The following is a 25,071-nucleotide window of genomic DNA, read 5'->3' as shown; positions in this document are numbered from 1 at the left end:
CTCAGTTTCCTCATCTCTACATAACATTTCCTGTTATACTCTCCCATTGTCCAGATGGTCTATGTTTCTCTGGCTTGGTCTTTATTTTGAAAATTCTAAAGATATGGGTAGTATAGGACGGAGTAGCCTCAGGGACTGACTTTGAATGAAATGCTTGAGTTGGCTGTAATGTTGTATTGTGAGGGAGACGTTTAAAAGTGAGTTACCAGGTTTTATAGAAATACCAGAGATGGTACATGGCTGTGCACCAAGCAGGTGGTGGCCCCTGGGAGAAGATCCTGAGATGGCTGGTGCCTGACCTTGGTACCTCTGGTGACCAGGCAGCTGAAGCACTGGACCACTGGACCACAGGTTTTGCTTGGTGATAGATAATAAGCCTGGAAGCAAATGCTCTCTCTTTAGAAGTCAGAGTGGATGATAATCATCGACCACGTAGTAAGACTTGGCTAATGGGATAGTGGTGTAACAAGAACTTTTCTCCACGTCACTCCCTTATGACTTGGAGACCAAGCTCTGATTTCCAGGCTTCTGAGTGCACTTGAGCCACTGTGATGGCAGGGAGACGTTGAGCATGAGAACAGCTCTGGGGAAGTTGGGATATTCAGAAGAGGGTGGATGATTGTGGTCTAATCAAGCTGCTATCCGCTGTTAATGTGCTACCTTTCATTTTTTATTTCATTTAGTGTTTGTACTCCAATCTTTGTGTGAATGAGGAATCCTTTCAGATGATATGAAGCTGGGAAAGATATTAGGATACTATGGAATGGGGATGGGGCAAGTGTATTTTAATGGGATTAAATCATACCTTTAGAGAAACTTGGATTGATGAACCAAGGAGGCTATAGTCTGAGCATGCTCAGTTGGCAGTGAGCAGATTATTCAAGATTGGAACCTTGGAGCTACTTATACATGCCTGGTGGAAGGGAGCGGGACCACCACCTAATGACCAGAGTAGCTAGGCACACTGCCCTGCTAGTGACCCTCCCCTAGTGCTCATGCAAAGTAAGTACCCCTTCTTAGATCTTCTTTACTCAGTTCAGGCCAATGGTTCAGGCTTGGGAGTGGAACAAAATAAGATACTTGTAGGCCATCTAATGTTTAACAAAAGGAGATTTACTTTACAATAGCATGGAAAGGCTGTTCAGTAAGGACACAGCATTGATTTTGGGGGGGTGAGTGCCTGGCTCCCCTGTCTGTGTTTGCCATGGTGGCATGCCCAATCAGGAGTATGCATCAAACCTGAGGATCTCTGGGCTTTGATACTCAGGCCACGAGGAAGCTATGTTGATGTTATGAGCTATGTCCAATGGTATTGGATCAATAAGGTCTTGAGGAAAGTTTCATTGCCTTTAAGAGAAAACTAACATAGTCTGTGTGGCAGGGACCTTAGCAGAGGTTATTCCTACCAGTAATGACCTTTTATAGAAAACCAGGGGGTTGAGACAGATGACCTTTTAAGGTCCCTTTTAGTTCTAAAGCTATGATTTTATAATCTAGTGACTTGGGGGAGAAGGAGTTTTGTACTTTAACTGGAGTATAAGCTTTTTAAAGTTGTTAAAGCTCCTCTGAGCAATCTGTTAAGCAGATGTAAGAAACAAATTTTTCAGTAGGCAGGAAAGACCTGGGAATCTCAAGCCTTCTCTGTGGAGGTCCCCAGTCTAAGGCCTGCCCTATCAGGCTTATTGACACTCCATTTCCCAGCCACAGGGCTCAGTCTTCATGTTTAACTCATGCTTTTGTTTTCCCCAGTTACGACCTTCGAGATTCCTGAAGATTTTGAACAACACTTAACCCAGCAAAGGATCGGGCCCACCACTGAAATCTTGGTGAAATCAGATTTTCCTCTCAAGGCTTATGAGCCCAAAGTTCAGGTGCCCTTCCACACCCTTCCTGGCCATTGCCCAAGGAAGACTGAGATAGAGAGGTAACTCCTGGGGCCAGGCACAAGGGGCTATGGGAGTTTGGGGAGGAAGAGGGAGAGTGCAGGCAATGGAAAAACACTTTTTTTTTACCTCAAATATTACTTCAAAATCTGTTCTGACTTTAGTTTTTCAGTTAATCTGAAGGAAACGGGGTGGGAATCTCATATGCACCCATTTTCTTAAAGAAAAAATCCTCTCTATGCTCTATGGCATATATAACATTATCCCTGGGAAAGAACACATCAACAAAGACAGGGCATGTACTGAACACACCCTGAGATGCTTCAGCTGAGCAAAGTTCCCTTGCTCGAGTTCACCAGCATGAACTGCCAAGCATTAAATTTATGCAAATGGTTTTTGTTTAAAAAAATCAACTATGTCAGCCCTTTGCCTTCATGATATGGCCAAATTACTTTCATTATTTTAGGAAAAATGTCTTGATTTTAGATAAAAAGAGACTGACTAGGATGAGTATCTAAAGTTCTGATCATCAGTCCTCAGTCTTGTACTCCAGAGATGCCCCAAGGGCCCAGTGGGCTTGCTGGCCCGTTCCTAGCCACTTCTGCTCCCCACAGCCCTGTACGACTTTGGAAACGTGAAAGGGTTAGCCAGAACCCGAGTTGGTCTCCCTTTATGTGCCCTGGAAAGCAGTTGCAACAATGACTAGCAATCACTGAATGTCTTATGTGGTCAACAGTGACATCTCTTTTATTCTCTCCCTTCTAGGAGGAGGCGGCAGTACTTAAATCTAGATATAAACAAGCTCTTAACTGCAGAAGGTATAGACTCAAATTTGCTAATGCCCAGACACCCAGATCCCAAGAACATGCAGCCCATTGAGCAGAAGAATGACCCTCTCTTCCCTATCTATCTTCCACTGCAGGTGAGAAAGCAATACTAATGGCTGAGAAGGGGTTGGCTGGAGGAAGAATTTAGCTACTAGATTAGGAAACTCTTTTTTTAGGCAATTGGGGTTAAGTGACTTGCCCAGGGTCACACAGCTAGTAAGTGTCAAGTGTTTGGTCTGAGCCCGGATTTGAACTCAGGTCCTCCTGACTCCAGGGCCGTTGTTCTATCCACTGCACCACTTAGCTGCCCCCAAGATTAGGAGACTCTTCTGAGATGATGATGATGCAGTGGCCCAGGATGGCTAGAAACTAGCAGCGCTAGTCCCCTTCGAAAAGGAATATGGCCAGCTTGAACATTAGCAAGTGCTTGTGACAGTCAGGGCTTATAGTTCACAAGCTTTCTAACCCTGATCCTTATGAGATCAAAGACCCTGACACTCCAAGATAGGAGCAGTTAGCTGTGTGACCTACTGCCCGCACTCTCCCAAACTTTAAGACTAATTTGAGTTCCGTAAGCATCTAATGAGAGGGAAACACACACTACCAGCATAGCACAAAGTTGTGATAAGAAGAATTATATACAAATGAGGAAACTGGGAGTCTAAGAGGTTATGCAAACCCCAAGTTCTTCTCTATTCTCAGTGAGCTTGTTAGCTCCCATGGATTCAAGTTTATCTATGCAGATAAATGTACCCAAATAATATGTACCCAGCCCTTGTCTCCCTCTGTTCTTATATCACCAATTGCCTGCCATCTTCACCTCTACTTTTTGTAGATCAGTTCCAGAATCAGGCAATCAGGACACTTTGCCACCTCTTGATCATTCATCCATTCATTCATTCACCCATTCATTCACCAAACAATACCGAGCACCTACTAAGTACAGTGATCTGTGTTTGGCACTAGGGAGATAAAGCTTGTATTTTAATGGTGCTCAGTCTGGTAAGGGAAATACGGCACAGACACAGATAAGCATAGTACAGGACTTTATGTGGATCATAATTCACTTTGGATGATATAAGTAGTGGTCAACCCTCAAGTTAATCTCTAAAGATGAAGAGAGCTGACAGAGTGTAGTGGCTGCTACGGATTTGTCTGATGGCTGTTAGTAAAATGCGTGCTACACGGTTTGATTTTTAAAATTATACATTAAATTCAACAAAGTAGCACTGAAATTGCCTTCTTTGTGCCCTTTTCTGAACTTATTTTTGTTTTCTGTGTATTTTTAATGTTTTATTAATGTTCTTTTTTTTCTTTGGAAAATCTCTATTACTTCCTACTAACTATCCTCCTACTACCAGCCCTCCCAGCATTTACTGTTTTTATATTTTGTCATTTTTGTCATTTTTGCCAATCTGGTCTGTGTGAGGTGAAATCTCAGAGTTGTTTTAATTTATATTTCTCTTATTAGTAGTAATTTGGAGATTTTTTTTCATATGGTTGTTGATGGCTTCATTTCTTCTTTCAAAGACTGGTTGCTAATAACCTTTGACCACTTCTCTTCTTCTTATGTCTGTATCAATTCCTTACATGTCTTGGTTGTAAGTTCTTTATAAGAGAGATTTGTTGCAAAAATTTCCCCATTTAAGCGCTTCTGTCTTAATCCTCCCTACATTGATTTTGCTCATGCAAAAGCTTTTCGATTTTATCTTTTTGATCACCTCGAGCTCTTGTTTAGTTGAGAATTCTTCCCCTAGAAATAGCTTGGTGGTTCTTTGAGTTTTTCCTGGGGTGGGTTTTGAGCCTGCCTGTCAGGTCTAGGATTCTGCTGGCTCTAGGAGTTTGTCCTGTTTCCGGTACACACTAAAGGACAGCAGAGGAAGTGTTTGAGTCCAGCTGTCCATGGCTATGTAGGGTAGCCTATTGTCTGACTTCTGTCCCTCAGATTGCTCTCTTTGGTCAAACCCTGTTTGTGGTCTAGAAAGCCTGGCCACCTGATCGTGTTTCCAGGCCATTTCCTCCCCTGTCCTCACTCATTTTGAGGCTATGAAGGCTGGGGAGATTTCTGGCCCCTATTACCAAGTCTTGGCTTTTCCACTAGGTGTTTGATGATGAGGAGTTTGATTGCCGAAGCCCTGAGGAGTGGCTAGCATTGGGTCTGGAGCCAGGGTGTGAAGACAGAAAACCAGTTCCCGGAAAAGCCCTTTTACCTGCAGATGATTTCCTGGGTCATGGTAAGCGATCCCGATGAAGCCAGCTGCCTCACCAGCCCTTCCATTCTCTTTGTAGTTACTTGTGGCCTTATTGGGAGGCTCACCTAAGATGATGGCTCTAAAGTACTTTGCAATTTTAAGCTGGACTGTTAAGGTTAGCTGTTATTATTACCACTGGGCTCTGGGCTGGACTAGGTGTTGTAGATAGGATCATAAACTCCTGGGTTGTTAGAACTACACGGAACCTAAGAGATAAAGATGGTTCACTCTCTCATTTTACAGATAGGGATGTGGAGGTAAGAAAAGGGATGTGATTTGCCCAAGGTTACAGAGGGAGGCTTAGACCCTCCGTCTTCTGACTTTGAGAGTTCTTCCCAATACTCAACCTCCTCAATACAGGAGATTGGGCTTGTTCTGAAGAAAATGAAGAGGTCAACAAGACCCCACCCCTACCTTGCTGAAGCTTACTGGCTAGTAAGGAAAAAAGACAAGTACATAAAGTAACTACAATTCAGATTAGAACAAGATTAGTATACAGAACAAGTGACAAGCTGGAACACATCACCTAAGGGCTGTGAGGACAGTGAGGCCCATCATGAAACTGCCATGCAAGAAGCCATTGAAAAAAATGGCAAACATTTAACCTGGGAAGGAGAAGATGTAGGAGAGAAATCAGACTTCTTTGTCTCAAAGGGCAGAAGTAAGAACAATGGGTGGAGCTTTCAGAGAGGCAGATTTTGGCCTGTCAGAGCTGTCCAGCAGTGCAGAGGGCTACCCCAAGGCTGAAGGCATTCGGCGTTGCTGGAGGTCTGCAAGCCGAGGCTTCTGTCCTGGACAGTGACTGGTCTCGATGACCTGGTCTGATGCCCCACATTCAGGTCTGAGGTCTAGGATTCTGTGAAAGGAAGGGCCATGGAATCTGGAGGGAAGAAAGGAAAACAATCCTGGCCCTTTAAGGTCTTCTAGTCCAAGACCAGCAACATTTGCATAGACCATAGGACATGTGGGCACAATTCAGCACTTCCTACATGAGCTAACTGGAAGGCTATGTCATACCCCTTATCTGCTGGCAAAGGAGTAAGTGCATTAGTAGGATAGTGAAGGGATGGTTGTGTCAGTTTAGTTGGGGTGTGCATTTTATTTTTATTTATTTTCATTTTTTGGCTGAGATTTTATTTTGTTTCCTTCTTAAATTTTATACTAGTATCAAGTTGTTGAAACTAGGTAGACCCCCCCCAGACTGTGTATCTTAAACCTTGAAAATAATTACTCAAATGATTTAACTTAATTGTTCCTTGTTCTCTGATCCTGGATGTTAAAGCTGAAAGATTTGGTTCCGAAACCACCTTCAGGGACACGTACTTTGTGTACCAGCTCCTTTTCAAAGAGCTTGGGCTCACAAATGTTCTTTGGAGTAACTTTGAGCCAGCTTTGGTCATCAGGAATGTGTTCTTCTGAGAGGTGTGGATGAATTGAAATGACTGAGAAAACAGAAATTCGAGTTTCTGAGCATAACAATTTATTGTCAGGATATGCAGTTGTACAACAAATCAGGAGTAGGCCCTCTCCACTAGGCGCTGGACCCCTAATGCAAAGAGAGACAGATTTTTATGGATTAAAAGAAAGCAATTAACAGGGTGCTAACCAAGATAGAAGATTAGGTAATCTAATTTCTAATTGGAGGAGAGATTGGGGACTTTCCAAGTTGGGAAGAGAAGAGCAAGCAGGTATAATTCTCTGAAATAAGAAAAAGAGGTGTTCCCCCTCAAGTGTCTGTATTCAATCTAAGGAACAAGGAAACAGTAACTGATTGACCAGTATGGGGTCAGTTGTCAGATAAGACCTGGGTTGTTTGAGAGATGTAATTGTGAAAAAACTCCTCGTATTAATCTTTGGGTCTGACTGGGTTTCAGATCAGCAGAATGTTAAGGGTCTCCAAACAACAGGTAGAGGCGGCCCAGCTTCTCAGTTACACAGGACTAGGGTCAGACAGTGCAATAAAGTTTTCTCACAATTACCACAATTGAATAAAAGTTTTTCACAAGACAGAAATTGGAGCAGATCCATAATTGAATAGAAAGAGAACCGAGCTAGATCCAGAATTGAGCGACAAGGTGGAGTCAATGGGGTTCACTCAATTCCCACAACTCCCACACTTCCAAGTTGCTGAGCTGGCAGAACCATCTATTTGGGAAAAGGTCTTGGAAAGCAAGTGTTTTAGCCAAGGGGAGTGGAACTCTTTCACAGACTGCTTTTATAGACCACAGGACAACGGTGATGCTTTCAGCAAGAGTTCATCTCCTACAATTCTCGTTTCTCTTAGAGGCAGCCTCAGTCACCGGAACTGATCACTGGGGTTTTGTGTATCCTCTCAGCAAGGCAGCAGTGTGCATGTCTACTTCCACTGGAGGTGCCCTTTTGGTGCCCCTAGACCAAAAGTTCTTAGTCGGGGTCCACAGACTCCTTAGGGATCCATGGGGAAATCTTAGGAGATCTGTGAACTTGGATGGGAAAAAGTTACATCTTCATTTTCACTAATTTCTAACTGAAGTTTAGCATTTCCTTCAGTTATGATTTTTAAGAAACCATTATTCTAGCAAGGTCCAGAGGCTTCACCAGACGGCCAAAGGGCCATCTATACTAAGCTCTATACTATGCTGTACTATACTGTAACACCAAAAAGGATAAGAACCCCTGCTCGAGAATCTTATCAACTTGGGAGACTCAGCAGCTTGATCAACTCTCCAAACTTGGTTTCTTCTCCTAGTGAAGCATTAACTATTCCAGGAAATCAGACTCGGTGCTTTGGGGCACATTGGTCCATATCTCCAATTCTGGATAGTTCTTAATGGGACCTGGAGAAGTTTAAGCACCATCCTGTACTTGATTATTTCCCCCGGTCTCAGTAAGGTCCATTTTGGCTTTAGACACTCCCCAAATTAGCAGTCCTTTATATGGGTCCAGAGCGCCCTCAGCCAGTGACTCCAGAAATTGTATTCACCCCCAAATAAATGATCATGGAAACTGAATGAGCAAAGGACACTTTACAAAATTATAGAATCACAGAATCTGAAAGTTGGAAGGGACCTTAGTGGCTATCTATTCCAACCCATGAGCAAAAGGAAGCCCCACTATAACATACCTGACAAAGTGTCATCCAGCCTCTTTTTAGAAGCCTGCAAAGTTGGCTTGGAAGCCAGGCAAAGCTGGGGGTGGGGGGAGGAGCCCCCTGTATCAATTTTGGATGGCTCTGTTTCTTAGGAAGCTTTTCCTGACGTCCACCCTAAACTGGCCTCTGTGATACTTCCACCTGTGGCCTCTTGTTCCACTCTCCAGGGTCAAATGGAACGAGTCTCATCAGTCAGTCAGTCAGTCACTCAGTCTACATTTGTTAAATGCCTGCTATGTGGCAGGCAGTGTGCTAAGCCCTGGGGATGCAAAGAAAGGCAAAAGAAGGCCCTTGTTCTCAAGGAGCTCCTTCACATGACAGCCCTCCAAATGCTTTTAAGGCAACTCTCTCGTTCCTTCTGAATCACGTCTTCTCCAGGCTGAATATGTCCATTTTCTTCAACCTGTCCTCAGAAAACCTGGGCTCAAGGCTCCTCACCACCCGTTTGTTTTCCTCTGGTCACTTTCTGGTGGTGGCCCTGCCTGGGTGCTTGTAAGGGCTTACCCCAATTCAAAATAATTAGGAAAGGAAAAAATTACAACTAACATTGGCAAGAAATAGATAAAAGAAATGAAAGAAAAAACCAAGCTTTCTCATCTCGTAGGGGAAATCTAGTCCCTGATGAACTTCCAAGGACTGTAGGGATCTCAGAAGGGGTTTGCGATCTGAGGTTGTTCAGAAATCAACTTCTTATCTTCTGATGAGGAAGCAAACTGTTCTGAGTGACGATTCTCCCTGGATCTGTGACAGAGCACATAGGGTAGCTCTTCAGGCTTGGGAACCGCCTGAAAGAAGCTGGGATGCTCTGGCTTCCTCTGCTGGTCGTGCTTCTGCGTTAACCACGGCGGCCTCTGTGCAGCCAGGGGCGGTGCCTCCCTCTGCTTCTCAAGAGGTTTTGGGGTTAGTGGACATTGGATGGTCCTGAATGGGACCCTCCCCACCACAGCCAGTCCTCAGAGTTTTCTGTTCTTTTATTCACAACTTAGCTGTATTTTTGCTTCCATGATACCCAGGTAAGGGGCTGACAAGTCCTTGGGTCTTTGCAGACATTTGCCCACTTACACCTTCTGTCCTCACCCACATCTTCAGGTGGCATTGCTCCTTTCAGTACCAGTCTCCAGATGAGGCCGTTAATAAATACTGTGGCTCAGGCGTGGCAGGTCTTTTCTTTTTGGGTCACTCTGACTTGAGCATTTGCCACTTACGCATCCTCCTGACAACCCTTATTGATCCTGTGGTGTGGGAAATAAGATTAGGGGAATGAACTGCATGACCAGAACCTCTGAGTTCAAACCAGAAGACAAAAGAGCCTCTGGGAGAGAAGCCTGATCCCGTCCCACTGCTTACCTCCCTTCCTTGCACTGTCATAGCTGGAAGGCGTCTGTACCCGCTGGAATCTCCACTGGTATCTTCCGCTCTGACTGGTCTCTGTCCCAGCCGATAGCATCTTAGATGCTACAGAAGCAGCAACAGACCCCACAGGCAGCCTTTCTCCTAGAAGCTCTTGGCTCACCAGAAGCCAGACTGGTACCCAAATGGCTGAGGAAGAGGTTGGCTGTGTGGAAAGAATTGTGCGGAGTGACTGACTGGTCATTCTTTCTCCGGGGCACAGTCAGAAAGGGACTAGGGCTGATTTGTAGGCCTGTACACTTAAGCTCACCCTGTTGTATACCAGAGAACAGATGATAAAACACATTCGCCTTCTCTCTCTCTCTCTTTTTTTTAAAATTAAGATTCATTTTGTTTATTTATTTTGCTTTTTGGTGAGGTAATTGGGGTTAAATGACTTGCCTAGGGTCACATAGCTAGTAAGTGTTACGTGCCTGAGGCCCGATTTGAACTCAGGTCCTCCTGACTCCAAGGCCAGAGCTTTATCCTCTGTGCCACCTGGCTGTCCCTCACCTTCTGTCTCTTGATAGAAACTATGGAAATGGATTGTTGCGTATGCTCTCAGTAAAGGTCCTTTAGTCTGCCAGCTTTGCTTAACAATTTTTCTTTATTATAATGGAGGGTTCAGTGTTTGGGGGCGTATTGGTAAATGATCAGTGTCAAAGATAAGGCACCATTGAAACTTAGAAAAGAAAAATGAGGCAGTTGGAAGAAGTGGCGTCTAGGTTCCTTTGAGCTCTACTAGTTTGTGATTCTAACCTAGAGGCAGGTGGGAGAGAGATTGTGCTTCCTGCTGCCTCAGTTACAAATGAGAAAACTGACCTAGAAAGGGAAAGAAACTTATCCAAGTCCAGACAATAAACTAACAGCAGGAGCTGGGACTTGAACCCAGAGCTTTATGTGTTATACTTTATCTTCTCTGTCTCTCTCTTTTCATGACATCCCAGGCTCTAATCCTCGCCTGGCTTACCTCAGTGAGTTACAAGATTCTGTCATGTCTGGAACCTGATGTGCCGGGCTTAGGGCTTCAGCTGGAGCTGATGCCAGGACAGGCAGGGACCGGGAGCCTCATGCAGCTGGTGTGTGTGTGTTGGAGCTGCAGGAACAGCAGTAGGCAGAGGGCAGTGGCTGGGACATTGGCTTCTCTAGGAGGAGGGGAGTGCGTGAGTGAGTGCTCTCTAGCTTGAGGGGAACAACAGGAAGCTGATTCCAAGGAGACAGGCTGGCTCTGGCCAAAGGGCATGTCTGGGAGCTGATTTCAGACGAGGAGACCCAAGGCACAACACAGATGAGCGGGTAGGTGCAAAGAAGTATGGCCTTTGTGGTCTGAGGACAGAGGCTAGCCATCTTCATCCTTCTGCGTGGGGAGAAACAAGGAGCCAGCCATGTGTTGGAAGCCAGAGAGTGGCAAGGCTCAGCTCACAGTTCCTTAGATGATGCTTCGTGTGATTCGTCTTCACGACTCTAGAGGACAGCGTGTACTGTTCTCTGTGAAAAAGAGACCATCAAAGCTGGGGCAGAGGCAAATCTGCCTTTAAAACTGAACACTGACAAATCTCCTATTTCTTATCGTACCTGCTAAGTGAAAATCTAGGCTTCATTTCTGTGTCTCCTGATCAAGCTATGAAGTTTTGCTTAGTCTCTGCTTGGCCTGTAGTGACCAATAGGAAAATGTGTTCCCCACATAGTGTAGACAAGGACAAACAACCCGGGAGAGTAAGGCTTGATGTGACTTAGAAACAGCCTCAAGTTCAGGTATTTATACTCAAAGAGAGCAGATGGCTTTCTTCCCTTTTAGGTGACTTGTCCGTTAACCTGAACATTCATTGATTGAAAGAACCATTTCTTAAGTGCCTTTATGCATGAAACACTCGACGAGAGGTTGGGGATACAGAGACAAAAATGACATAGTCCCTGCCCTCAAGATGCTTACGTTCTCCTGGGGGCGTTTATAGTCTATAGAGATTACTTGAGGTTCCTTTCTGATGTCGGACTCCATAGAAGAGGAGTTATATGTTCCTCAGTAGACAGGATTTCTGTGTTGTGGGTTCTCTATGGTCCAATTGGGGCCATTCCCATTTACTTTGCTCTAGATGAGTTAACATGCAATGTGTTTTCTTCCACTTCTCAGAGTACATATTAGAAAGTAAAATGGAAACAAGAGGATCCTGTATCTTGTTATCCACTTCCATAACTGTCCCACTAGTGGGGAAAGGTGAGAGAAGGAGAACCCGATGTTATTTCCCTTCCTATGCCTCTCCTCCTTCATCCTTCCTGACAACTTTGAACAGAAGGCTCCCATTCCACCTTATTCCCCAGCCATCCTCAAGGCTGTCCCCCAGAGAGGATGCCACCCAGGAACAGAGATTTCTCTGCCCTGAGCCCAACCTTGGGAGGGGTCTTTCTCTTTCTAGAGGATCCCAAGAGCCATCGTCTGACTTACGCCTGGAGTCACGTTGGGGTTCTGGATTATGACAGCAAGAAGAAGTTATATTTGGTGCATAAGACAGATGAGAGGGGCCTGATTCGGGATGACCTGGGGAACCTCATCCTGAATGGAGGCATGACTCCAGAAGGTACATATTTATGGCTTTCTACAGGGCTGATCTTCTTCCAGGTAGCTCTACCTCTTTTCCTGGGCTCAAGAAGAAGATAGCTTTTCCTTAGAACTCCCTAGTGTTCCTCCAGCTTTTAGGCCAAGGATTTCTGGGGCACCAGGTGCATGGCTGTAGGTGGAGGGCAGCATTTGAATCTTGACCCTCCAAAAGGTTATTTTGTGGCCCTTGGGAGCAGGAAGGACTTAGGTACTCCCTACTTTTGTGGGCTCCCTTTGATTCTTCCTTGCATCCCTACCCTAAGACAAGTCTAGGTCAGGTCCGTCATTGATCACTCATAAGCCCTCACACCTGTATGTGATTTAACAGTTTTTAAAGTACTTTCACGTACATTAAATTATGGTTCTCAAAATAGCCCTGTGAGGGAGTCAGGAACAATGCCTATGTTACAGAAGGTGAGACAGAGCCTGGGTTATGGGAAATGGCTTGCTCAAAGTCACACAGCTGGTTAATGGTAGGGCTGAAGCTAGAACCCAGGTCTCCAAACAGGGGCCAGAGGTCCAATAATCTCACTATATGACGCTGCTTTTCTGAGCAACAACAGGTGGTCATTGAATATTCAACCTGGTGGTCTCAGGGCCAAGGACATAAAAAAAATTCTTCTGGAATTCTCACGACTCCCCAAGGGCCTGGTCACATGTCCCTCCCACTGTGTGTCTTCCCGCAGGCAGAGCTCCCCTTCTGTCTTGTCAGTATTGGGTACCCCGGATCCAGTTGCTCTTCTGTGCAGAGGACCCGCGTGTGTTTGCAAAGCGTGTGGTCTCAGCCAGCCTCCTCCGAAAGAAGACAGAGGCGCTCCTGCTGTACAACCTGTATGTGGACTGTATGCCCACTGAGGGGCTGAGGATCATCAGCGAGCAGAGCCTCAACATGATCAAGCAGCGGACCATGAGTACCCCCAGGATGTGCAAAGGGAGCTTGTAAATATCTTCTTCCCTCTTCCTGGAGCAGGGGGTGGGTTGGGTTCTGGAAACATCCTGAGACCTACCATCCCAGGGCCAGGAGCATTGTCAGGGATAGGGTGCCTTGAAAGACAGCAGTGTATGGTCAGGGCAATCCTTCCCGGGAAAGGGACCCTCCCGGGGCAGTGAGGCCTGCATTTAACACATTCTGCAGTGGCATAGACTTCCAGCCTGATGTTATGGATTTGGCTGGGTACAGCTTCACAAAGATGGGGAGGGCTGGCAGGCTGGGCCTGGCTTGTCTTGTTTGGAGGAACACAGAACCAAATCTGGAACTCAGAACTATACTGTAGCCAAAGAGGAGCTCCCTAAAAGGGAAAGGCAGGCTGAATCCACCAAATGTGCGTCCTCACATGAGATGCTGAGGCTCGGAGGCTCACGGCCTTGGCTTCCAAAGGGAAAGGCAGAAGCAGTAACCAGCTTTGCCCTTGCCCTGTTGTACAGCCTGCTCACTTCCTGTCCAGCTCACTCCTGGCCCTAGAAGAGCTCCCAAGGCAGTTTCAGGCGAGGCCAGGCAGGGGACAGAGCGCCTCCCCTCTTCTTACCGCCTTTTCTCTTGTGTCACACAGAGTCACGGAACAGCTGGCCGCTTTGGCCAAGGAGGCAAACCTGGACTATGAGCGGACCATGAACAAGATCAATTTTGACCGGATTGTGGCCTCCAAACCAGAAACGTTTTTCTATGTTACTTTACCAGATAGAGTGGAGGAGAAAGTGCCCAAGCAAGGTATGGATGGGACTTAGCGGAGGCTCAGATGCCAGCAGGCCTGCGCGTTGATCGCATCCCTTGGGTCTCACCCTCATTGCCCAGGTTCCTCCGGGGGTCTTGGGAAGCTAGTTGGCCTCCACAGTCGCATTTCCATCTTTGTTTACTTGGTGGTCATTTCTAATGGTGTAATTCTCATAGCAGCTTCCTCTTCCCCTGGCACCTCCATTGCTTCTCCAGTCACCCAGGTGTTGCAGGCTCGGGAAAAACAGGGCTGTAGAGCAGAATTAGGGTGCTGGATCATCGCACTTATTCAAGAGAAAAAGAAAAGTAATTTGTGGGTTGTCCAATGGTGTGGATTATCAACTGTGCTCCTTCTGCCTTCCTCCCCAACATCCACTCGAGTCGCTGAGAGCCCATTCTAGCCTTGCTTGGCAGGTGGAGAAACCACGTCATAAAACTGTGCAAGTGGCAGTAAAGGGCAGACCCTAGACCCCTGCTGCCTGCTCTTTGGTTAGAAGCTATTTATCCTTGCTCCTTCTGTGTCAGAGAGGGTTTGGGAGACAGAATGCTGGTTTCCACCTGTGTGGTTGTAGTGTGTTTCAGGATTTGGGGGTGGTCCTGGGAGCAGAACTGAACTGTGGGCCCCAAGGTCCCTGAGTGTTCCTTTCCCAGTCTTTCAAAGGGCTCCTAGGGGCCCCCAAAGAATGGCTTTCCCTCCATGGGCCAGTAACTCATTCATCTTAAATAACCTGGCTCAGACAAGCCTCCAAAGAACAGAGATTGCTTTAAGGAGAGATATGACATGCCCAAGAAGGATTACGGCATTGTTCTTTCAACGTCTGATACATTTTTTTAATTAATTGTTTTTTTAAATTCACCATTTCTCCCTTGCACCTCTCCCTCTCCCCCATTGAGAGATCAAGAAAACAAATCCTTGTTACCAACATGTATGACGAAGCACAACAAATCCTCAGATTTCTCACACTGGACGTGCTGCCAACCCAACCCACCCCACCCCACCCTCCATAATGGCTCCATTTGCACACAACACACATTTGACAAGCACATGCTGGGTCCGAAGTATGCCCTAGAAGGATTTTCTTTTTGTTAATAGCTCCTAGAAACCACCACCCATCATGCTCTTTGAAGCTTTAGGAGTTCCTGAAGAGAGGCTAACTTGTATTATTAGAGTACTTTGCCCTTAGTGTGGAGAGAGGAAGGACGAGTATAATTATGCCCATTTTATAGAAGAGGGAGTTGAGACCTGGAGAGCTGAAGCACTTTGCCCATAGTCACAGAACTAGGAAGTGCTGAAACACAAATGGCCTTATTCTCATTTATCCCTTTTCCCATCAAGCATTTTAATCATTTGTTGTTACCGGAAGATTTAGCAGGAGGTCAGTTCTGAAAAGCCAGCTATATAGGAAGGATGTGGATGGGAAGCAGGCAGCAGAAACCCATAAGGACTAGTATAACCAAGGGTGGAAAAACCTGTTTGTGCCTCACATCCAGAGGTGCAAAATCTTCACCCCTACCCTCTCCTGTCCGGTCAAAAGCTGCTACACAGGCCCTCCCCGCAGACTGGATTGTAGTGATGGTCCCAAGGGCTCAGATTGGTTCCTGAGCAAGGGTGAGAACCGCATAGGCCCTGCTCTGGTCCTGGACCTGGAGGGAGGCTCGCTCATTTAAGGAGTGGATCACTTTAAGGCCTTGCACACAAGAATTGCGAAATAAATGTTTATTGAATTGAATTGAACTCTGGCACTCAGTGTTCAGTAATCTGTGGAGAGTCTGCTGTTTGCCTGAGGCTATTCTCAGTTCTAATTCTTATTCATTTCAGGGAAGATCCAGTTTTCCCTATTTGTCTTTGACCTCCCATCCTTCCATAGCTAAGAGAAGTTTGCTTCTGTGATCCCAAAGTGCCACCTCTGAGACTGATACTCCCTAGGTACTTCCCTAAGGATTCGTCCTCTCTCTTCTCCCCAGGGCTCATTGCTATGCCTGAGTATCCCTTCCTGGAACAGAAGGAGGCCTTCACTTTCGTGTCCCTGCTCACCCGGACAGAGGTCATCCTGGCCCTCGGCAAAGTACGGGCTGAGTGTAACAAGGTGACTGCTATGACCTTGTTCCACTACACCCTGTCCAAGTTTGGACGTTTGGAGGAATTTGAACAGATCCAGTCCCAGATGTTTTCCCAGGTGAGCCAGGCAGTCTAAGGAAGTGAATGAGGACTGGCAGTAATTCATTCCTCATACCTGTGACACACCTGTGTCACCCAGGTTCACAATGTACTTGTCATCCATGACTCCTTACTCATTCAGTCTGTTGCCAAATCCTATCAATTTTATCTTTGTGATATCTCTTATATGTGTGCCCTCTTCTCTCTTCCGACACTGCCCTCATCACCATACATCTGGACTATTGCAATGGGTTTCTGGTTGATCTCTCTGCCTGAAGTCCCTCCCTACTCCAGACCATCTTCCACTCAGCTCTAAAATTAATCATCCTAAAGTCACCCCTCCTTCCCCATCTCCCAGTCAGTAAACTCCAGTGGCTTCCTATCACCTCCTTCAGGATCAAATATAAAATGCTCTGTTTGGCATTCAAAGCCCTTCACAACTTGGCCCTCCGCTACCTTTCTAGTCTTATGCCTTAAACCTCCCATGTGAAGTGGATATAGCATACGGTGCCCTAAGGGTTAAGAAGAATATTAAGGGTTGCTTTTCCACTACTTTGTTGAAGCCTCTCCTGAGGGGTTTGGGGCTTATTCTGTAGCTTATCCAGTAACTTGAGGGTGTTCTAAAGTTCTTTCCCCTTTACCTTGAAATTCCACAAAACTTCTCCTTAACCTGTACCACAAGAATTGCTTTTGTCTCCCTTATCCTGTGTTCCCCCTGCCCTTATTATTAACCTTTAACCTGTATCTCCCTGCCCTGTCCTTACATCTTTAAACCATAAAGAGTTCCTTTTGTCTCCCTCCCTCTCTGTCATAAAATCCTTTCCTGTCCTGTCCTTAATCTTTAATACCCATAAAAAAACTCTAAAACTATGTCATCATTCTGAAACCTCTATATAAGCCTGGTTCCCCAAATATCAGCGCCTTTTTAATTAGCATCTTGCTAACAAGGCCTGTGTGCTACATGTAATGAAGCTCCCATTGGCTACCAAGAATGTTCAAGTGAGTTCTTTCACACTCGAACCGCTCTCCCAAGTCTGACTTCAACGCATATACTCTGTGATCCAGTGACATTGGCCTCCTTGCTGTTCCTCAAACAAGACATTCCATCTCTGGACTCTGGACATTTTCACTGGATGCTCCTTATGCCTGGAATTATCTCCGTCTTCATCTCTACCTCCTGGTTTCCTTGGATTCTTTCAAATTCCAGCTAACATCCCATCTTAATGCTAGTGCCTTCTGTCTATTGTTCATCTCTAGTTGATTCTATATATATTTTGTTTGTACATGGTTGTTTTTCATGTTGTTTCCCTCCATTAGCCTGTGAGCCCTTTGAGGGCAGAGACTTTTTTTTGCCTTTCTTTGTATCCTCAGAGCTTAGCACAGAGCCTGACACGTGGTAAGTGCTTAATAAATCCTTGTTGAGTGACTTTAAGTACATGTGGTTTCTATGCTTATCCCTTTGAACCATGCCTATTTTTACTGTTGCCATATCTGAGATCATGATTACTTCCTTTGATTTTTAAAATTTTATCTGAAGCATGGTAAATCCTACCTTGGCTCCTCAATTTAACCCCGTGAATTTTTAAGTTTATATATTTAAAATATTTTATTTTTTCTCCCTAGTTGTAAAAACAATTTTTAACACATTATTTTTTTTTAAGTTTTGAGTTCCAAATTCTATCCATCCTTCCCCTCCCTGAGATGGAAAGCAATATGATATAGGTTATACATGTGCAATCAAGTAAAACATCAAATATATTTCTTATAAACATTGCTGAATTCTGCTTTCTAATCCATTCTGCTACCTTCCTCTGTTTTATGGGTGAGTTAATCTCATTCACATTCACTGTTAGGATTGTTAACTGTATAGTTTTCTCCATTGTGGTCTCTTTTATGGTTTCTTCTTTTCCTCCTATATACTAAGTTGTGTGGTTTGTCCTTCATTCTCAAGGAGGACCATGACATCAGGGAGATGATGACAGGATTTGCAATTGAATTTGATTTGAGTGAGGGAGTGCTGTGCAAAGTCACTAGCCTCACTTTCTGGGTCCAGTGGCCAGATATTGATCAGGATGACTGGAGATGGCCTGGACTGGAGAAAAAGAAGGATCTGATCAACCCTAGTAATAGATAATTAAAGTGATCTATTTGCACTCCTCTATACCTCCTCTTTTCACTAAGCCCACACTCCCACTTCTATTTCTTACCCTTTATTTTTCACTCCCCTGTTTAGATCAAGTTTCTGAAGATAACATTTGTTTTGCTTCTGACTATTCTTCTACCCCGATATCCCCTTTATTTGGCCCCATCCTTTTTCCCTACTGAGTTTGATGTATTTCTTTCTTTCTTTCTTTTTTATTCCCTTAAGCAATTGGGGTTAAGTGACTTGCCCAGGGTCACACAGCTAGTAAGTGTCAAGTGTTTGGTCTGAGGCTGGATTTGAACTCAGGTCCTCCTGACTTCAGGGCCAGTGCTCTATCCACTGTGCCACCTAGCTGCCCCAAGTTTAATGTATTTCTTTTCCAAATTGTGTTTGTGTGTTTGTGTTTGACTTTAATTTATACAGTTCTTATAAGAGTAAGGACATTATTATGTCTGCTCCCCTTACTTTTTTCCTCCATGTTTGTAGACTTTCCTGCTGGTACTTTTTTGCCCCTTTATATGAAATCATAATTTCCTTTCCTTTCTCCCTCTTTTCTTCTCTAATACATTCTTTTTTCCTTCCTTTCCCTCCCTCTTTTTTTGTTTTTTTTTTTAGGCAATTGGGGTTAAGTGATTTGCCCAGGGTCACACAGCTAGTAAGTGTCAAGTGTTTGGTCTGAGGCCGGATTTGAACTCAGGTCCTCCTGACTTCAGGGCCGGTGCTCTATCCATTGTGCCACCTAGCTGCCCCCCCTCCCTCTTTTAAAACCACAAAATGGAAGAAAAACATATCCAGGTGTTGTATTTGTCTTATTTAATTCTCTGTGGTCTTTGAAAACATTGTATTCTGAGGGAACACTTTTTCTGTCTCTATTAGAGTGTATTTCATCATTGTTTAGCTCTTTCCAATTGCTCAAATTATTTACTTTTCTTGATTTCTCTTGACTCCTGTGGCTAAAAGTCAAAGTTTCTTTTTATTAGCAATGCTTGAAAATCTTCTGTTGTTTAAAAGTTCATTTTCCCCCCAGTAATATTTTTTTAATTAATTTATTTTGAATTATCAACAATCACTTTCATCATCTTTTGAGTTTGAATTTTTCTCTCTCTCCCTCCCCACCTCCTTCCCCAAAATAGCACACAATCTAATATAGGCTATACATATACATTTCTATTAAACATATTTTCACATTAGTGATGTTGTAAGTAAGAATTAGAACCAATAGGAGGAATCACCAGAAAGAGGAAACAAAACACAACAGAAGAAAAAAATAGCAAATAGTATGCTTTAATCTGCATTCAAACTCCATAGTTCTTTCTTCTTTGTGGGCCCCAGTAGTATTTTTAGAAATATTAATGGCATCTCCAGGAGGAGTCCATCCTCAAGTAGTTTAGTGAACTCTGGGCCATTAAGAGTTAGATTGTTTCTGATTCTTATATATTTATTTATCTGTTCCATTGATCTCTTTTTTGGTAGTTTATGTAGTTCTAGTGATTACTAATTAATATAGGTTGAGATCTGGAAATGCTATCCCTCATTCTTTCCTAGTTTTTTCCCCCCATGATTCTGCAGAAATTCTGGATTTGTTTTTGTTTTGTTTTGTTTTGTTTTGCTCTTTGAAGTGAATTTGTTGGGATGATGGGACCTGGACCCTGAATTTTCCCATACATTTCAGCAACCCAGTCCTTGCATTTTCCCACACAACCCTGTCCCTGGTGTCTTGCTGGAGGCATCTGGCCCATCCCAGCCCACCTAGATACTCAATACTTTCCATGTCTTGCACTTGGCCCACTCTAGGCTATTTACCTCTTCTTAATCCCATCCAGATCTTCTCACTGTGTTTTTTTGTATGTAAGTACCAATCTCACCCCCCCTGACATTTTGGGGTTCCCAGCAACCCCAAACTGCATCAAATTTTTTTGTAATTTTGTTTTGTTCTACAAAGTAACCCATTTTTTGATTGAAGAATCACCATTGTCTATAGCATCATCATTTTCATTATATTGTTATAGCATAAACATAACCAATGAATATTTCTATGATTATTTAGATCTTCCTTTTCTGTAAAGAGTGTTTTGTAATTGTATTTTTATAAGTTTTGAGTATGTGTTGGTAGGTTGATTACCAGATATTAATTTTGTAGTTATTTTGAACAGGGTTCCCACCCCCCCCCCCCATAGTTTTCTTCTGGTTTTTGTTATTATTATATAGAAATACTGATGACTTTTGTGGATTTATTTTGTATCAGAGTTGCTCTCACTCCGTCTTGTTTTCTCCACCTCTTTCCTCCAGGTTCAGATGTTCCTGAAGGACAGCTGGGTCAGCACTCTGAAGGTTGCAATCAGGAGTAGCTTGAGGGATATGAGCAAAGGCTGGTATAACCTCTATGAGACTAACTGGGAAGTGTACCAGATGTCCAAGCTTCATAAACTGATGGAACTCATCAAGTACACCCTGCAGGACTCTATCAGATTCCTCGTCCAGGACTCTCTTGTCAACTTTACCCAGTTCATCCTGGATGCCTGCTGCAGCGTCTTAAACTGTTCTGAAGACATGGTCTGGGGTCCTGATCTCATCAACAGTCCGTACAAGTGAGAAGAGGGAGAGTAGCTCGTTGTATCTGTCTGCCACCAACCCAGGGCTGGGTGAATGAGAAGAAAGCTTTTTGTTGTTGTTTAGTTGAGTATGACTCTTCATGACCCTGTGGACCATAGTACACCAGTACTGTCTGTGGGGTTTTCTTGGCAAAGGTACTGGAATGGTTTGCCATTTCCTTTTTCAGGGGATTAAGGTAAACAGAAGTTAAGTGACTTGCCCAGGGTCACACAGCTAGTGTCTAAGGTCACATTTGAACTCAGGTCTTCCTGACTCCAGGCCCAGTGATCTATCCCCTGAGCTACCTAGCTGCCTCACAGGAAGCTATCTTATCATTTGATGAGGGAATGGAGAATTTCTTAGTACAACTCTCCTATGTGTAGGGTGACGAACACAGGCCCACAGGCCCACAACCTGTCTCTCATAGACAGACCTGTCTGCTCAGAGAAATTTGTAACCAGCCTTGCTTTTAGTGGCTTGGAGCAGAGAAATAAAGCTGGCATCGACTTCCCCATGAAGGGCTCAGGCTCTGAGAGCATTGGTTATTCTTAGTGTCTGAATCACAGGAGAAGACTCATGCTTTTAGAAAAGGAGGAACCAAGTATCATCCAAGTAGTCTGGGGGAACAAGGTCGATCCCACACAAACCAAAGGCATTCAAAATATAGACTCTTTGTCGGTACCCATGGGCAACAACTTGACAGAGCTTCCAGCACCCATTGAATTAGTTTTCTGTGCCCAAGGCAGGCTCAGAAAGCAAGTCAAGTTACCTAGCATTGATACTAAGAGCCTTCTGCGTACCAGGCTTTGTAAGCCCTGGGATACAAGGAAAGGCAAAAAACAACCCCCCTTCTAAAGGAACTCACGACCCAATGGAGGGGACTGCATGAAAAAGAACTGTATCCAAACAAGGTAGACACGGGATAAATCAGGGGTAATCTCAGGGGGAGAGGCACTAAGATTAAGGAGGACTAGCAAAGGCTTCTTGCTGAAAGTGGGGTTTTCACTGGGGCTTGACGGAAGCTAGGAGGTAGGTAAGGAGGGAGAGCGTTCCAGGCCTGGGGGAGAGTCAGCTGATGTAGTGTGGTGGGCGAGGAATAGGAAGGAAGGAGGCCAGAGGCACTGAATAGCAGAGGATACGGAGGGGAGTAAGAAGACTGGAGAAATAGGAAGGGGCAAGGTGACGAAGGCCTTTAGAAGTCAAACAGAGGAGTTTGTTTTTGATGGACTGTACTTCAGAGAGACTTGAGACCACTCAGGCTGTTGCAAAAGTCTGGGTGAAAAGTGTGAGCGTAGTGCCTGGTGCCTAACAAATGTTTATTGACTGTTGAGGTGATAAGGGCCTGCTCCAAAGTAGCGCAGGGTCAGAGGAAGGAAGGGGCCACATGCAAGAGATGTTAGGAAGGTTAAAAAATAAACAAAAAAAGACAACGTGACCTGGCAACAGATTGGATATGGGGGTGAGACAGAAAGGACTACGTAGAGAATGGGGAGTCTGGATGACTAGGAGGATGGTAGTACCTTTGACAGTCATAGAGAAGTTTGGAATGGTGGGGCAAGGTTTTAGGGAAAAATAGTCTAGTTTTAGATGTGTTGAGTTTAAGAGAACTGAAACATTCGGTTCAAAATGTCCAGTTGACAATCGGAGATGTGAGACATGGAGCGAGAGAGAGAAGAGCTCAAGATTCTTCCCCAGTCTTGGCAATCTGAAGAACTTGCTGCACATCCTGCCATTCTTCCAGATCCCTGGGACATTTTCAGGCGGTCACTCAAAATCACTTTCTTGTGGTGCAAGTTGTCTCAGACCTGGCATAATACATAGGCCCCCTGCCTTTTGCTTTCCAGCTTCTCTTCCCTTTTCCCAGCCTGACCTGCAAATAACACCTTTATTTTAGAGGCAGCTAAGTGGTGGGATGGATAGAGTGTTGGGCCTGGATTTGGGAGTTCAAATCTAGCCTCAGATATTTACTAACCATGTGACTCTGGGAGGTCACTTAACCTCTATCTGCCTCAGTTTCCTCTTCTATAAAATCGGATCATATTAGTGCCTATTTCCCAGGGTGTTTGTAAGCATCAAATGAGATTAAATGTATTACACATGTATAAAGCATTATTAACATATATATAACAATATTTAGCATTCAGTATTAACAACATATTTTAATTTACAAATGATAAATTATACCATATATATCATTATACCCATACATAATCTAGATACATATATATTATATTTAGATACATATATATGTAAAATGTTTTACCATCTTTAAAGCACTAAATACCTGTCTGTTGTTTTTGTTATTTTCTCTCTAGGCCCCGAAAGAATCCTCTTTTCATAGTGGACCTGGTTCTGGACAACAATGGGTCTCATTACAGCACCCCCTTAGAGAATTTTATGACATCTTTGCTGAATCTTTTTGACAAGGGCATTCTGGCAACTCATTCCGTACCTCAACTGGAGAAGGTACAGCTGTGGGTAGCTGGCACGTAGCCAGAGGAAATGCAATTTGCATGTGTGTGTTGGTATGTGTATGTGTTCCAGGGGTCAGCTGTTAACTCTGAAGGATGGCAAAGAATGGCATTGTTAACCTTCTATTAAGCCACAGGATTAACTAAAGATGGTGGGGAAGAAGTCAGTATGTGGGAAAAGATTGGAGGTTAGAGTGGGAATGATTGACTGCTTGAATTCCCGGAGGACTTAGGATAGAGATCACAAACAGAATCCTTCCTGGCAAGGAGAAAGACTAGAGAAAAGGATGATGAAGAAGCTGAAGAGTTTTGAGGTGTGTGTGGATGGAGTATGGCTGTCGATGGGGTTCCCAGTGGACGGTCTTGGTTTTCTCTGTAAAGTGGGGGTGAGGACATCTGCTGAGAGAAAGGGGGCTGAAGCTGACCTTGGGAGCTGAAGAAAAGAGAGTTTGGAAGGGCTGCTGAAGGACGCAGTGACCGAGTGTCCATTAGGGTCAACTGGTTGGACTCATTACCGGTGAGGTTGTCATTTGGGTACAGCCCCATCCATCATGATTCTGAATGGCTCTTCTTTCTTTTCATATTCATGGCCCTGAATCAGGAAGTGTATTGGAGAGAGAGCCAGTTGTAAAGCCCTTCCAGGTTCCTGTTTCTCCTTCTGAGGCAGTTTTAGCCCTGGAAGAATTCTCTCCCTATCAGGGATCACCTGAGAGGGCGGAGCGAGCCTGTTATGTGTCTGGGAGAGAGAGGGACTATATGCTTTTCAAAAAGGTGTTTTCTTTGTTGATCCTGGTGTGGCTTTTTGGGAGCCAGGGTTTGTCCTCCCTCATTTGCAGGAATGTCCTTCTCCCCTTCTATCTGGGATGCTAACTTCTCACTGCCTCTCTCTCTCTCTCTCTCTCTCTCTCTCTCTCTCTCTCTCTCTCTCTCTCTTTCTCTCTCTCTCTCTCTCACAGTTTGTGATGGAAGATATTTTTGTCAGCGGTATCCCTTTGCTGGAGTCTGTGGGGTTGCACGAGCCGCTAGTGGAGGACCTGCGTAAGTCTCTCTCCAATGCCATAGAGAAGGCAATGATACCTCTGTCTGCCTACGCCAAGGAGTTCAGGAAGCATCTGGATCTGAACAACAAAGATATTCGGACCTTCCTCAGGTACATAGCAATTTGGTGTCTGGGAGTGCCGGCCACCAGGTCCTTTGCGTCTCTTGCAGTAGCATGGGCATGTTGTGGAGAGCTCAGGGAGCTCTGGGGGTCAGCACGTGCCACTGGGAGATTCTAAACTCGAATGTGCACATCCATATGTTATCTAAGAAGGCTCATGATTATCATGGTGCGCCTCAGCACTGTTGTGCAGGGCCAGCTCAATCTTTCCGTGGTGCTAATACCTTTGCATTGCCTGTGAAATTATGTAAAGTGAGAAAAATTCCTCCCAGTTTTTGGGAAGGGCACAGCCTCCTCTGCCTCCATTTGAGGTTTGGTTCTGCCATATAATGCCTACACCATCTGTACTTTTGTAGATCGAACTTTAGTGTGGACGTTCCCACTTAGTGGTCAGTTAGTCAATAAACATTTATTAAGTACCTATTATGTGTCAGGCACTGTGCTAAGTGCTGGGGATACAAAAAGAGGCAAAACATAGTTCCTTGCCCTCAGGGAGCTTACAATCTAATGGAGGAGACAGTAAGCAAACAAGTACATACAAACTGTGTACAGGTTAAATAGGAAATGATTAAGAGAGGGAAGGTACTAGAATTAGGAAGGATCAAGAAAGGCCTCCTGGAGAAGATGAAATTCTAGCGGGGACTTGAAGGAAGTCAGGAAAACCAAGCAGCTCCATCTTAGGTAATTCTTGTCCATGTCTTTCCTCAAGTCCTCAACAAAAGATTATTCAGCATCCTGGAAGCGTTTCTTTAGTTCTATA

The 25,071-nt window shown here is 44.6% G+C and overlaps 1 protein-coding gene across 1 annotated transcript in view; it reads left to right on the top strand.

Moving 5' to 3' along the window:
• Window positions 1-25,071, top strand: part of DNAH1 (dynein axonemal heavy chain 1) — a 158,891-nt gene that overhangs the window by 21,931 nt on the left and 111,889 nt on the right. The window contains exons 4-13 of the mRNA XM_027837286.1: window positions 1,750-1,924; window positions 2,649-2,805; window positions 4,812-4,944; window positions 11,896-12,057; window positions 12,764-13,016; window positions 13,628-13,785; window positions 15,754-15,965; window positions 20,379-20,677; window positions 22,997-23,147; window positions 24,109-24,302. Coding sequence (XP_027693087.1) covers window positions 1,750-1,924; window positions 2,649-2,805; window positions 4,812-4,944; window positions 11,896-12,057; window positions 12,764-13,016; window positions 13,628-13,785; window positions 15,754-15,965; window positions 20,379-20,677; window positions 22,997-23,147; window positions 24,109-24,302 — 1,894 coding nt within the window. The remainder of the gene's footprint in view (window positions 1-1,749; window positions 1,925-2,648; window positions 2,806-4,811; window positions 4,945-11,895; window positions 12,058-12,763; window positions 13,017-13,627; window positions 13,786-15,753; window positions 15,966-20,378; window positions 20,678-22,996; window positions 23,148-24,108; window positions 24,303-25,071) is intronic.

The sequence above is a fragment of the Vombatus ursinus genome, unplaced genomic scaffold (assembly GCF_900497805.2).
Source record: "Vombatus ursinus unplaced genomic scaffold, bare-nosed wombat genome assembly UNPS02014820.1, whole genome shotgun sequence".
Lineage (NCBI taxonomy): Eukaryota > Metazoa > Chordata > Mammalia > Diprotodontia > Vombatidae > Vombatus > Vombatus ursinus.
The sequence above is the reverse complement of the archived record's forward strand: the minus strand, read 5'-3'. Positions and strand labels throughout refer to the sequence as shown.